The 14,765-nt window shown below is 53.9% G+C and overlaps 1 protein-coding gene across 16 annotated transcripts in view; it reads right to left on the bottom strand.

Moving 5' to 3' along the window:
• ZNF618 (zinc finger protein 618) overlaps positions 1–14,765 on the bottom strand; it is a 177,008-nt gene that overhangs the window by 18,775 nt on the left and 143,468 nt on the right. For 5 of the 16 annotated variants that reach the window (XM_078061644.1, XM_078061650.1, XM_078061646.1 and 2 more), the window contains 4 exons: positions 8,516–8,755; positions 4,519–4,602; positions 2,485–2,529; positions 1,471–1,548 (listed from right to left, as the gene is read on the bottom strand). In XM_078061644.1, the coding sequence (XP_077917770.1) occupies positions 1,471–1,548; positions 2,485–2,529; positions 4,519–4,602; positions 8,516–8,755 (447 nt within the window). The remainder of the gene's footprint in view (positions 1–1,470; positions 1,549–2,484; positions 2,530–4,518; positions 4,603–8,515; positions 8,756–14,765) is intronic. The other 11 variants (XM_078061648.1, XM_036121920.2, XM_078061649.1 and 8 more) reach the window with 7 other exon arrangements.

Genomic DNA, 14,765 nt, shown 5'->3' with positions numbered 1-14,765 from the left:
CGGACGGATACGAGAGAGAGAGAGAGAGAGAGAGAGAGAGAGAGAGAGAGAGAGAGAGAGACACACACACACACGTACGTTTCCTGCCCGGGTCACGTGACCTGGAGGCACACCAGAACTTGGAGCTCACACGCCTCGGCTGCCAATCTGGCTCGGCTCTGATTTTAGTGAGTTCTTTAGAAATAAATAATAGCTCCCCCCACCGAAGAGCACGTGACTGAGCGCCCAGAGGACAGCGCCCACCCAATGACTGCGTGCAAGGGACCAGACGGACACAATGAACGAAGAGGGGTCCCGCTCGCAGAAGAGAACAGCCCCCCGCCTAAATGAGAGGCTAGCCCTGCGCTACTCTGGGCGGGTCAGGCCTGCCCTAAGAGGGGCACGAGCAGCAAGAGTCGCCATCACAGACCACCGTTCCTGCACCGCCCTGCGCGTCAGGCACTTTCCTCCCACCACGTCCAATGCCCCCCGCCCCAGGCCCCAAGGAGGCCTCGGAGGGAGGGGCGGCAAGGACCGCTAGCTGAACCCCCAGGTTCCCGTTTCTCTTGGCAGTGTGTCGGGCTGTCCCTGGACAGTGGCGCTGGGCGTGCTCCCGCCCCTGGAATGTGGGCACATAGGTCACGTGTCACTTGTGATCCAAAGTGGTGAAGGAGGCAGTGTGTTTCTCTCCCCGCCGCCCAGTCCCAGAGAGGGAAGCTCTGAGGAGCCAACGGGGAGGACGGAGCTTCGGTCACCGTGCTCAGGGCCAGCCAGCCCGGCCACCTGCATTAAGCTGTGCTGTGACCGCAGAAGTGATTATGTCAAACCACTAGAGAATTTGGGGTTTATCTGCCATCGCACATAGCGTCTGCCTGACTGAAACAGAAACTGGACCAGACGTGGGGTGCTACTGTGAAAAAACCCTAAAAACGGGAGGCATGGCTCCGAAGGCAGGAGAGTTGAGAAGAGAACGCTAATACTACAAGCCTGGAAGGTGGCAGAACAGCTGACAGAAAGGTCACCTAGGCGGTAAGCCACCAGCCGGCAGGCAGCTGGTCACCGGGGACTTGCCTCAGGCTACAGACCCCGGTGTCAGGGTGGGGCCTGGGGCACGCTCCAGTTTGAGGACCGCTGCTGTCACGTTTGGGACGGTGTTACAGCGAACCTACCTGCTCGGAGACGGGGCTTGGGCCCAGGCTGCCCTGGGAGGATGGCTCGCCCCTCCCAGCCCCTGCCTCGGCTCACCGCGATCTCAAACCACACTCCCTCGCCCCCTCGACACCCTTCCTGGTCAGCTACCATGGGGCCTTCAGGCTCAGCGCCAGAGCCCCAACCTTCAGGAAGCCTTCTTCAGCTTGTCCCCCTAACGGTGCTCCCACCACCCGCCCCAGCACAGACCTGCCCCGGGCGGCCGCAGGGCTCCCTGAGGACAGCTCCCAGGCCCTGTGCCCATTTCCTGAGGAAGCGTGGCCTCCGGGCAGGCTCCCTTACCTGCGTGGGACTGCATGTGCTCCAGCAGATTGTTGTAGAACTGGAACTGGATCCCACAGGCGCCGCACGTGTACGGTTCTGGGGCGGGAGGGGGAGAAACGAGGCAGCTGTGTTAGGGTCAGAACGACCCCGGATGCCCGGGAGCTGGCTGGGGCTCTGCGCTTGGGGCTCTGGGCCCAGCCTGTCCGCCCCTGTCACTAACTGCTGAGGGAGAAGCTTGGGGGGAGGGAGGAAGACCTGCAGATGAAGAGGCCGTCTGATTCAATCAAGCAGACATTTATTGAGTGCTTACTGTGTGCCAGGCACTGTTGTGGGCACTGGGGAGGGGAGGGGGGCAACGCTGACGGACCAGGTGCTCTCCTGGGGCAGGGCCACGTCCCACATGCTCCGCAGACATCCGCGCCGAGGAAACAGCTACATGAGTGTATGAACGAAACGAAAACCAGGTGAAGAGTACAGAGCACAGTAAAGGGAGCGGGAAATAAACGAGAGAGAAGGGTAGAAAGTAGAGAAGGCCGTAGAAAGGCGAGAGGACACAGGACAGGTGAGGACAGGGAAGACAGAGCGGGCGGGATGGGGCCGTGTGCGCAGGTGGACCTTCCACCTCTGTGTCCCCGGCACTCAAGCCAGTGCCCGGCACGGGGAAAAGCGGAAGGAAGAGGAAAGAAGGGGGCCAAAGAGGAGTAACGAAGAGACGCAAAGGGCAGTTGAGATCGGCTTGGAGGAGGTGTGTCCTGAGGCTGCCCCCGCGAGTAGCAACGGGAAGGCCTGGGTTCCTGCCAGGGCCGGGGAGGGCGGAGGGAGGCCGCCTGTGGTCAGGGCTCTGCCTCGTCCCCTGTCCAGACTCCCCCTCCCACCTGGGGCCAGGCCCTCCTCCTGCCTCGGCTGGCTGCCAGGTCTGCCTAGGGGGTGCCCAAGGGCAGGCGCTCTGGGGAGGTCCTGAGCAGGTGGCCGGCTGAGTTCACTCCCTGCCCTGCCTTGCCCTCTCCAGCCCCCCATGGGACCGTCACTTACTCTGTAGGAGAGGGAAAGGATTGGAAATCAGGGGACTTGCAGTTTCTGCAAAAGAGAAACAGTTTAGCTAAGTCTCTTCCCGATCTGGTGTTCTGAGATGACTGTCATTACTTCCGTCCTCAGGAAGCAGTGAGCCATCGGGGCTCGAGGAGGATCTGAGAGCCAGGCTCACATTCTGGGCTAGTGCCGGAGCACCAGGCAGGGCAAGGTCAGCCAGGGCCATGCCTCCAGGACACCCTCAACTCTCAGAGAGTGAGCCCACAGAGCTCTAATGAGGAAATGTCCACGTGTGGCTGCCGCTTCAGGAGAGGGAGCTGGGGGCTGCTTCTAGATCCTGGCGCCGGACACCAGAGCAGCCTCGGGGAGGGGTTCTGCTCGCTGGCGTTGTCGGGTGAGCCTCAAAGGCAGAAGGCAGCAGGGAGGACCAGAGGGACTGGGCCCAGGGTCCTGGCCCCATCCCTTACAGGCTGGGGACCTGGACCCATGACTGACCTCTCCTGGGCCTCAGTTTCCTCGTCCAGAAAATGGGGCTAACAATAACACTGACAGCCCACCCCCGCCCCGGGGCTGTGGTGAGGATGAAAACAGGTGAGACACGTACAGCTCTGAACACAGGCCAGGCACGCAGTAAGCGCTCAATAAATGGTGGCTGCCAGCACTTCACACCGTCCTCCCCAGTCCCCCAGTCCGAGGGGCAGCTCTGCAGGACCCAGAGGCGGGGGGGGAGACACGGCCTGGCTGCTGAGGCGAAGGCTCCCCGGGAGGGGGTGCCTCCTGTGTGGCCTTGGGCAAGTCACCCCATCGCTCTTAGTGCCGCCTCAGGGAGGCTGGGTTACATTTCTCAAAAGGGTGAGCTGCTTGGAAAAGCCCCACGCGCTCTACGGTTCCCGGGGCTACGCTGACATTCCCAGCGCCCCCCCCCCCAGCGCACCTCACTCGCTTCCCCTCGGGGCACTCCACGTATCACTTGGTTTCCTTAAAACCACCACCGCCGCCACAACAGCCCGCACGGGAGTGTGTCACCTCCACGGGCCTCGCTGACTGCCCACCGCCACAGGGACGTGTGCGGGAGCCCCGCTTCCCCGCGCAGGAGAACGCGAGGCTGGCCCCAGTCCCCAGCGCGCAGGCGCTGCAGCCGGGGCTCATGCTTCGGCTAGGGACCAAAGCCGGAGCTCAGCGTACTGGGCAGAAGCTCCACGGCCGAGTCCGTGCTCCCGGCTGTGTCATGAAGACCCTGACTGATGGACCCCGTCTGTGCCTGGGCGGCGGCCAGCACCTCATCTGCTGAGCTCAGCTGCAGCTGCACAAGAAAGCGAGGAGGTACCCTACCTTACCGTAACCCAAGTATCAGAACTTCTTCCCATCCTGCCCTGGTTGCCCCTGTGCAGACCGGCTTGCGGGGCCTCTTTCGGACAGGCCCCCAGGGCCTGGCTAGGCTAGCTGAGGTCGGTCCGGGGAGAGGCCTTCGGCGGCCCGGCTTCAGGGTGCGCTAGGACAGCCGCCAGGGGGCGCCAAAACACCACCGGTCACGGCGGCCAACCCGAAGAGGACCTTTGGACGGCCTCTGGTCCAAAGTGGGGCCAGAGCTTGGGGTCTCTGGCTCTTACGCTATAGTTCTCTCTACAACACCCCCTTTGCCTGTCCTGGAAAGAAACTGGCTGCAACGTTTACTGTAAACACCTAGCACGAGCTCTCTTAATCCCCTCCACCCCGACCCCCCCCCCCCCCGCCCGGGGCCATCTGAGTCAATGCTGCAGGCTATGGGGAGGTCGAGTTCCTCTCTCCACGGGGACGGGGAAGAGACAAGAGCAGCGGTCCCTGAGATGCCCCTGAGGCCCAGACGCAGGTCCCTGGAAGAAAACACCCTTCCCATCTCTGCCTGGCCCTGGCCCCCTCCCTAATTCCCTGCCCGCCGTGTCCTCCCAGGAACACCATCATGTACCAAGAAGAGCCCAGCCCAGAGCACCTGCCGCCACCACGGGAAGGAGTGCGTGGAGGCCACAGCACAGGATGGTTGTCACAGGGCACACTCACCGCTGGAGTTTTGGGAACTGCTATTTGTCTCCTCAAAGTGGTTTTGTGCTTTGCCTTCTACTCTCCGACTGAAAGCGCTTTCTGCTGGGTGGCGACAGGAGAGAGCAAGAAAACACTGGTGACTGGTTAGCACTACAAGGGCCCAGGGGAAGGGCATGCCACAGGGGACTCTGAGGCCAGGGTACCCCGGAACTGCCCGTCCGGGGGCTGGGAGCGTCCAGGGCTTTATGCTGGGGAACCTGCACTGCGAAGGGCTCTAGGACCCCGAACCAGACCCCCAGCTCCTCGGGCTCAACTGACTTGCCTGATACCTCGTCAGGGCCCCAAGAGATCGCCCGCACAGTGCCCAGCGTGGGTGGAGGGCCAGGCACGGGGGCACGCGTGTGTGACCTGAATGCGCAGATGAAACCCAGCTGAGTGGGCGACGGCAAATGGGCCTGGGTCTCCCATCTTTGGCTCCTAAGGAGCCACATTTGTGAGACTAAGTCATCTGGACCTGCCACCCACTACTTCCTTGGCCAGAATCTGCCGCCACAGGCCCCACCAAGGAGCAGGGAGGGTGACAGACTGCTTCCTGCTGGTGGCTCTGGCGGAACAGGAGGGCCAGACAGCGGATTCCAGCGCCACAAGCCGAGTGCTCCCTGGGTGGCAGGGAGGGCATCCTGGGAGAGACAGTGTGACTGGCAGAGCTGGGGCAGCCCCACACCCTGGGAGCCCAAAGACCAGATGAAGTCTGCTCAGAGTTCATCTGGGGGGAAGGGACTGGCTCCTTAAGGGATTCTGGGGCATCTCCACCTGGAGGTGGCACCTTCCTGGCGCTGATTGGAAACCTGGAGCGAAGAGATGGGGTCCGACCAGGAGGAAACTGACCAGTTTAGTTCCGACCCCTGCCCCCACCTGCAGAAGGTTCTGAGACAGAATATCGGCGCTTGAAGGCAGCTTTGCTCTTGGCACAACGGGGCTGTGGGCCGCTCTAGTAGATAAAGCCTTCTGAGAGCAAGTCCAATGGGGATGAGCAGCTGACCCAGTCCCTTGTAAGGGCAGACAACTCTCACAAGGACATCAAAGGCTCTGAGAAGCTCAACCCAAGAGACCCACTTCGCTTGTGTGACCCAGCCTTCCCAAATATATTTAGCCACCGAAGCCCATTTTAAAAATTCCTTAGTATCCCTCAAAATTGGTGATTGCCCGGAACCCACTTTGGGGGAAATGCCACCATCACCCAGCCCACCCTACGTCAGAAGGGCAAGTGCTCAGACCGTGGGGGCCAGGGTTCCAAACGAGGATGGGGCAATGGGGAAACAAGGATGGGGCAACAGGGAAACGAGGACGGGGCAACGGGGAAACGAGGACGGGGCAACGGGGCAAAAAGCCGCAGGTGGCTCCTACAGGCCCTGCTCTAAGCCCAGGCTCCCGACCCCAATGACGCCTACCGACGCCGAGGCCGTTGATAACATCGCCAAGACCCACTCTTCAAAATGTGTCTATGAAAACACCTGGGCTGACGGCTACACATTGGCCCACCTCACGAAGAGTTGAGGGGCTCTCTTTGCCGATTTACAGAGAGCCCCTCAATTCTTCATCTGGGGTTGGGGGGTGGGGGGGTGGGCTCTCATTTATGGAGCACCTACTATGCACCGGGCATGGTCACACACCTTACACCCATGGTCGCCCCCAGTCCTCCCGATAGAGCTCTGAGATCCACACTGTCATCCCCACTCTACAGGCAAAAAGACAGGGAAGTGAGGTTGCCCAGTTCCGAAGCTGGGCGTACTCCTAACCCATCAGATGGCAAAGTAAGGAGAGTTCGTTCCTGGGGCAGATGCAGTCTCTTGAAAAAGGTCTGGGGTAGGGAAGAGATTCCTTTCTCCATCTTAATCCCTGTGCGTTCCTTCAACACTTACCCGTCTGTGGTGTTCCACGCAGCCTAACCAACATCTCAGTATGCAGCATGGAGCTTACAGACCCCTACCATCAGTCCCCTATTGCTCAGCTGACGGTGCACATTCGGAACAGCTCTCCAGGCACCAACACCTCGGGCCGAAAACCAAGGGGGTGGGGGGTGCCGTGTGCAAGCAGGCTTGTACCCACGGAGCATGGCCTGCTAGCAGGACAGGGGCAAGGACAACTTCTGGCTCTGACGGGTAAGGCCCTGCTCACCCCCTGCTCTCCTCTGCCCTGTGAGCCCCACAAGCCTTCCAGGCCACACGGCGGCAGCCAGAGGCACGTCCCATAGCTCGCTGGATGCGCGGAGGTCCGAGGGCCGCCACAGACCACACGGCCCTTGCAGGCGGTTTTCTGCACAAAACTGTCAATGTACAAGCTCCCAGCCACAAGGTCAAGAGTAAAAGCAAGATGTGAAAGCCAGGATCCCCTTATTTAGTTGAGCCAATATCCACCATCAAAGAGCCCACGATGACCAGTCTGTCTCCAACCAATTTATGACTACTGTTGCAAAAATACAACCGCTATTGGCTTTTCTCAGCACAGTACCTGAAAAATCATTACCTTCAAGGTTGACTGACCACTTACCTCTCTTTTGGAAGACCTAAGCACAATAAACTTATCCTCAAACATTTTTAAGAACCAAATCTTTGGGGCACCTGGGTGGCTCAGTTGGTTAAGCCTCTGCCTTTGGCTCAGGTCATGATCCTGGAGTCCTGGGATTGAGTCCCACATCGGGCTCCCGGCTCAGCGGGGAGCCTGCTTCTCCCTCTGACCCTCTCCCCTCTCGTGCTGTTTCTCTCTCTCTCTCTCAAATAAATAAATGTCTTAAGAAAAAAAAAAAAAAGAGAACCAAACCTTTGTCCCAAATTAGCCTCCTGAACCACAGAGTAAAGGTAAACACAACCATCTCATGGCTATGTGGTTGGTCCAATCTACTGGTTCACTTAACTCAGGTCTCAGGTCTGAGTTTGAACGCTTATGTATTTCTCTGATAGCTTTGGGCCTCCTGAGGGCAAGGAAAGGCCCACGGTCCAAGGACAACGTCATGACTCTTTCTTTACCCCACACCCCGGCGGCAGGCAGCCCAAGGCTCAGTCCACCCAGATATGAATGAGGATTCCTGACAGCCGCTACTCAGCATTGGGGCCGTCGTAGGGTGTGTCTCATCAGTTTTCCGGGGCGCGGGGCTGCTGAGTACCTTTCACGGCCTGATACCCTCCTGCAGCCCCAGCCCCTTCCTGCACGAACTCAGAACACACTGGAGCTGGCGCCCACTGCTTTCCTGCTGGGCTAGGGGAGGGGCTTCACAGGTAGTACCAGGCAGGGGGAGGCTAAGAGAACAGAGCTCTGCTTCATGGGGAGCAGCTCTTTCTAGAAATGTGTTTTTAGATTGGGTTTTTCAGGAAGATGGGGGATGCAAACTCATGCCAAGAAGGTCCAGGCAGGTGATGGAAATGGATGAACGGGACTGGATGCAAGACAGACAACAGCGTGATCACAATGAGACATGACACCTGCCACGTGGCCACTGTGTTGGGGAGGCAGGAGGGAGTGATGAGGACCACGGAATACTGGGCAGTATGTGCTCTATTCAAGAGGGCCGCCGTGGCTCAGCCCCAAGCTAACTGCTACCTTCCAGGAAAGTGGGCCCACCACTGCCAGATATGATTTTTCAACGTCAGTAAGAAATCAAACGTCTTACACAAAATCTCCTGATGCTCAAATGTTGGCAGTTAATTTAAAAAAAATTTTTTTAATTCCTTAGGCCATGACTTGGGAAAAAAATACTCTCCTGCTTAAAAAAAAAAAAAAGAAAAAGTTTGCAAACCATCAAGCACAAACCCTCTGATTTAGGGTACGAAAACCTAGGCTCAGAGAGGCTACGTGGCTCGCCACGGTGAGGCACAGTGAGAGGCACCCAGATCTGTCCCAGAGGGCCACGGGACCTCCACTCGCTCTTGCAAGGGAACAGGGACCCCAGGCACAGCTGTGGCAGGTGGGAGCGGGGTGGGGAGTGGTGAAGTGTGAGCATAACATAGGCCATCGGTACCTGCGGTCGCCTTGCTTGCCGGAGATCCCGAGTTTGGAGTGCGGAACGTCTGGGTTTGGGTGGCTGGAGGGGTGCGGTGTAAGAGGGTGGCGCATCGGACCACGGAGGCCGGAGCCTTTTTCCCCGACTGGTTCGTCTGGGTCTTCGCTGCCACGAAGCGTGGAGACGGGGAGACCTCCGGATGCGAACACTCAGAGCCCGTGTCTGGATCGTCCGGTGGCTCCCACCCGGGGGCAGTACCTGAGAGGGTCACGCTCTCAGTCCCCGTGGGCCCTTGGAGCAGGCCGAGTGAGTGGTCTCTTGGGCCACAGAACCCCATGCTCAAGGGTCAAAACCTCTTCTCGGTCCACAGAGAGCAAAGGCTCTCGCTCTCACTCAGAGCCTAAGAAAGTCCAGGATTCTAGAACCTTCCCCAGCTTCTCCTCGAGGGAAGCCTGATCGTCAACTAACACTCAGTTTCCCAGAGGCCACTGGCCAGCTCACTGGGAGGATCACCCATAACCCTCAACCAACCCAGGCTCTCGGTGTCTAAGAATGCAGCCTATGACCTGTGCTTGGGGCACCTGAATTGTCAACCCAGGCCCAAGAGCATTTTCTAGAACATTGGCTCTGAAGCCTCTTTTCCTTCCAAGGCAGGCTGGCTCAGAAGTAATGACAGAAAGCAGACAGACAGGGACGTGCCAGGGTTGACTGGTGGCGGTGAGGAAAAGCAGAGGGGCTCCATGTAGCCCCGGGGTTTTAGGGGAAGGGGCTCTGATGGACTTGCCACTTTCGGGGACAGCACTTAAGTCCACATGCTGCTTGCACCCAAGTCAGTGCAGCAGTCCCCTGGTGGTGTCTGGGGAAGCCTGGGTCACCCATTTCCCAGACCCCCGCCTCCCTCCCGAGTCCTCTGCAGAAGCTGGAGTCGCTGAGAACTGGGGGCTGACCCCCAGGTGGTCTTCACCTCTGGCTGTCCCGGGCGGGCAGCAGTCCAGCTCCTTCATGCCGCCCGGGGCCCTAAACTACTAGGCCACACTCCCACATTCAACACAGAACAGGAGGGGGGCAGTGGTCTTCTGGCTCAACTGCAACCCTCCCCCCGAAGGCAAGAAGGGGACCAGGCAGCATGGGAAGGGGCCCCTTCGGTGCCGCTGCCCCCCTGCCTCTGGGGGTGGAAGAGGGGCCTCGTTATACCCCTGGCCCCAGGACAGTGTCCATCCTCAGCATCAGACACTCCACCCACTGCTTTCAGGGCCAAAAAATAAAAAGGCACTTCCTGACCCTCCACCTTGGGCCATTCCTGGCACCAGTGAAGAAGCCCAGGCCTAGAGAAGTGGGAAGCAGGGCTTCACCCAAGGTCACACAGGAGAACACACTCTTCGGTGCTTTGTTCACCAGCCTGAGACACTGAGATGGGCTCCGAGGACTCGGCTGCCCTCCTGTCCTCTGGGAGGGTACCCCCTCCTCCATTCACAGCGGTGGCCAGATGCCAGGAGCGAGGGCACACTCCGGTCACAGCCCCCTTAAGCAAGCCCTCACCCGCCCCACCCCAGCCCCAGGAGGAGTCCCCAAGGCCACCATCCACAGAGGATACAGGTGGCCCTCGCTGTCTCAACTCCCATTCTCTGGATTCTGGCTTTCTTAATCAGAAACCAGAGAGGCTTGGGTGGGGAAGGACACATCCCTATGTTCCCTCCCTATCTCTTTCTCTCCCTTTTGGAGCCAAGGACCATGGAGGCCCCTGGAGGCCAATCAAAAGGGCGGCTTGTCTCACAATTTCCAAATGTTTTTAGCCACAGAACCTACACGTCAAAGTCCATGGTATGTGTCCAGGGTTCTGTCTCTGAGCTCCCCACTGCCTCCCTAAAGCACAGTCTGGGGACCGAGTGCAGAGCAAGCTGAACCCACCTCTGAATGCCAGGTCCCTCCCCTTCGGTCTCTGTGGCCGTAGCCTTAACTTCCCTCTCTTAACCTTAGCTCCCCCCCACTCATGCCCCTTTTATTCACCAAGAAAACTGGTGCGGACCAGCCTCTCACGGGGATTCTGTGAGAACCCAAGAACACACAAGATCCCAGGGTACACGGCTCTTCACATGTAAGCAGCTATTACTGGTACTTTTGACGGATAAGGAAACTGAGGCCCAGAATGTTCAGTCACTTTAAGGGCCGTGTCAGGATAAGACAGGAGTCAAGCTTGCCAGCTACCTGAGGGGGCCTCTGCACAAGGCCATGTGGTCTCCTTTGGCCTCAACCCACACATCCCAGGAACCTGGGCACAAGGGACAGAGAATTTCTGAGCAATACACTGAGCACGTGGCTTTCATTCTTAAGCCCCAGTCTCTACCCTGAAGGATGGTTTCTAGAAGACCCTCCGGATCAGTTCTTCCCAAGGTCTACAATTCCTGATGTCAAAATCCTGGCCCCCTCCTCCCCTGTGGCAGGGAGCTCAGGGACACCCACGAAGCACATGATGTAAGAAATCTTCAGGCACCTGGCCTGGGACCGGCTCACCTCTTGCCTTTCCCATTCTCTAATACCCTCTCTCTCTTCCAAGCCTTGTGGCCTTTGCACATGTTATTTCTTCTGCTGGAATGATCTTCCCTCCAGTTTTTGCCTGGGTAACTCATGCTGGTCCAACACACCTCCACTTAAGCATCACTTCCTCTGGTACCCCTCCCTGACACCTCACCTGATCATGTATCTTTCAGTCTTTCTGTCCCCTCCCCTCGCCCCTTCCAAGCACTGATCACCACCCATACCGATACACGGTGTGATCTTTTGATTGGGGTCTCTTTTCCCCAGTAGCCTGAATGCTCTGTGAGGGCAGACTGCCAGCTAGGCCCAATCACGCACTCAGGACCTGGCACATTCCCTGCCACACGGAAGTGCTCAAGAGGTGTTGTGGAATCAGAGAATCAATGCGTGAATGGCCAGAAAAGCAAAACTCAGAACCACTTAAGCAGAGCACATCAAAGACAGGATGTCGCAGAGGAGACATGAGAAGCTATGTCCTATGTCACCCTCCCATCAGCCCCGGAGGTATATCTAAGGCAGATGGGCACTCAGAGCTCAGAGAGGTACAGGAACCACTCCAGGGTCACAGAGCAGATAGGGACGGAGCAGGATGAACTTCCCAGACTCCTAACTCCTTTCACTCAACAGTCTGCTCCATCTGTGGACCTTCTCACATGGAATGTTATCAGGCTGGAATTCCTACCCAAGTTCTCACCAGGAAAAGAAGAGCGAGCTTCAGACAGACTGGCTGACTGCCCTCATAAAGAACACACATGAGATGTTTACATCTAAGAGAGATTTAAAAATAAGAAGAGTACTGAGGTCTCTCCTGTCTGTAAAGCTGAAAATTCAACAGGAGCAAAAAAAAAAAATTCAGAGAATATAAGGATTTGAGAAAAGTAACCACGGGGCTACCGAGAGCGTAGAGAGACCGGGGGGCTCCCTGAAACCTTCACGAGGCGGAGGAGGGTGAAGATGCATTCGAGGCAAATGGGAAGAGCGTGCGCAAAGGCTGGAAGTGGGAATGCGCGGGAGCTGTGGCACAAGGAGTCTCATTTGGGAATGCCTCTTCATGGAATTTCATCTTAGGAAGAGAACTGCAGACCTTACTCCTCTGGCCATCATGGAGTTCCCGGTGTAGGACTAAGCCCTCCTCCAGATTCAAATGTGAAGCTGGACAAAATACAGGAAATCAGTTTTCAGACTTTTTAACAGTAGGCAGCACAGGGCTTGTGATTCACAAGGGAAGCCCTGATGTGAGATCACTCCAGTCTCTGCCTGGACACCTTCTGGACCATGGCATGGGGATGGAGCCCAAAGAAGGCACTGCAGTCTGGCTGAATGGAGGAGACAATGGTCAGAGTTCAGGGCTTCTGAGGTGGCTGGAATTAGCAGGATATAATAATGAAGAGAAGGGAATTCTGAAGGGGAAAAAAAAAAAAAAAAGAACTCCAGAAATGTGCAGAGGGACCCCCTTAAAGTATATGGCTGGATGCCAAACTGATTGTACAAAAGGAGCCTCTGAAAAGTCTGGCAGGTAACTGCTGCTGGGGGCTGTGAGCCAAGGAAGGATTCAGGAGTCTCACAAGATGAGATGTCTGAGTTCCCATCTGCCACAGAAGACGGACCTTGTTGAACACCTCGAGCGTTTAGTTTGGGACCCAGAAAGGCCAGGCCTTAGAAGGATTACTCTAACCCTAGAATAAGAACAACTGGAGACCCACCCTAACAGTTTAAAAACAAACCTTTGAGGTATGAAGCCGATCTGTATGTAAAGTAACTGCCTGCCATAACAAAATCCAACACTTTTCAAAGGAAGATAACAAACTCCAGATGCTCAACAAAACATTGCAATGTGCAGCACAGAATAAAAAATTACTTGTGAGGCGAAGCAAGAAAATGTGACTAATAATCAGGAGAAAAATATCAATCAACAGTAACATACAGAAATGACAGGGATGACGGAATCTGCTGACAAGGACCTTAAAACAGCTTTCATAGATATGCTCAAGGATTTAAAGGATAATATGGACACAATGAAAAAAGAAACGCTATAAAAGGGAACCAAATGGAAATTACAGAGATGAAAAATAGGGTAGCTGAAAAGAAAAATTCACTTGACAGATTTTTCTAATAAAACAGACTGCATACTAGAGAAGAAAAGAACAGCAAACTTAAAGACAAGGTACTAGAAACTATCCAAATTGAAGCTCAAAGGGAAAACAGGACTGATGAACTCAATGGAGCTTCATCACCAAATGGTTTAACACATATGTAAAGTCTCAACAGCAGAAGAAAGAGAGACTGGGTAATAAGAATATTTGCAGAAATACTGGCTGAAATTTTCCGAATCTGATGAAAAATATAAACCCACTGAGCCAAGAAATTCAATGAACCCCAAACAGAATAAACACAAAGAAAACTATACACCAAAATCAAGTTGCTAAAAAAAGAGTAACACAGAGATATATTTAAAATCACCCACACAAAAAAGCCCCATTAAATATAGAAAAACTATCAGAATAATCTAACTTTTCATCAGAAACAACATAAACCAGAATATAAAAGAATGACATTTTTGAAGTGCTTGAAAGAAAAATTTCTCAACTTAGAATTTCATATCCAGAGAAAATATCCATCAAAAGAACAGGTGAAATAAAAACATCTTTAGTTAAGAGATTCTTTCACCAACAGACCTACAATATAAGTAAGTGTTAAAGGAAGTTCTTCAAAGAATGAGGGAAAATGATAATAGATGGAATTCAGATTCATACAAAGGAAATAAAAGTACAGGAAGTGGTAAATATGTTAGAAAATAAAAAAGCATTTTCTCATTTCTTAGTTAACAAATAATTGACTGTTTAAAGCAAAAAGAATAATTGTTGGGTTTATAACTTATGTACGCATAGACATATGATAAGAATAGCACAAAGGACAGGAAAGTAGTAAATGGAAGTGCATTGTTATAAGGTCCTTAGTGGTGTTATGAATTAAATTTGTGCTGGATTGTAATACATAAAAGATGTACATTATAAACCACAAAGTAACTACTAAAGAAAAAGAGGTATAGCTAGAAAGCTAACAAAGGAAATTTTTTTTTTAAGTTCTCAATATTAAAGAAGGCAAGAAAAGAAGAAAAAATGAACAAGATGAGATGGGACAAACAGAAAAAACAAAACAAAATATACAAAATACAAAAAATATGAAATAAAAAATTCAACCCTATCAACAAATAATATTAAATGTAAATGGATGAAACACTTCATTTAAAAGGCAGGGATTACCAGACTAGAGAAAAGAGTGAGAACCAACTATATGCACACACTTCAAATAGAAAGACACAGAAAGATTAAAAGAAAAAGATCAAAAGAAATATACCATGCAAATACTAATCCTAAGAAAGCTGTAGTAGCTATATTGATATCAGGTAAAGTAGATTTCAGGACAACAGTTATTACCTGTTAAATAAAGAAATTAAGAAATAAAAAGACAAATAAAGGTATTGAACAATTTTAAAAGGGTCATCAAGACATAATGATCCTAAGTGTGTGTACCGAAAAGCAAAGTTTCAAAGTACATGAATCAAAAACTGACAGAACTAAAGGGAGAAACAGCGTATCCACAATTAGAGTTGTAGATTTTAATGCCTGCCTCTTAGTACTTGATAGAACAAGCACATTTTTTTTTTTTTAGCCTAAAAAGGTATAGAGATTTGAACAACATTATTAACCAACTTCACCTAATTGACACTATA

Source organism: Halichoerus grypus, chromosome 14, assembly GCF_964656455.1.
Source record: "Halichoerus grypus chromosome 14, mHalGry1.hap1.1, whole genome shotgun sequence".
Lineage (NCBI taxonomy): Eukaryota > Metazoa > Chordata > Mammalia > Carnivora > Phocidae > Halichoerus > Halichoerus grypus.
This window is presented reverse-complemented; position numbering and strand designations above follow the sequence as displayed.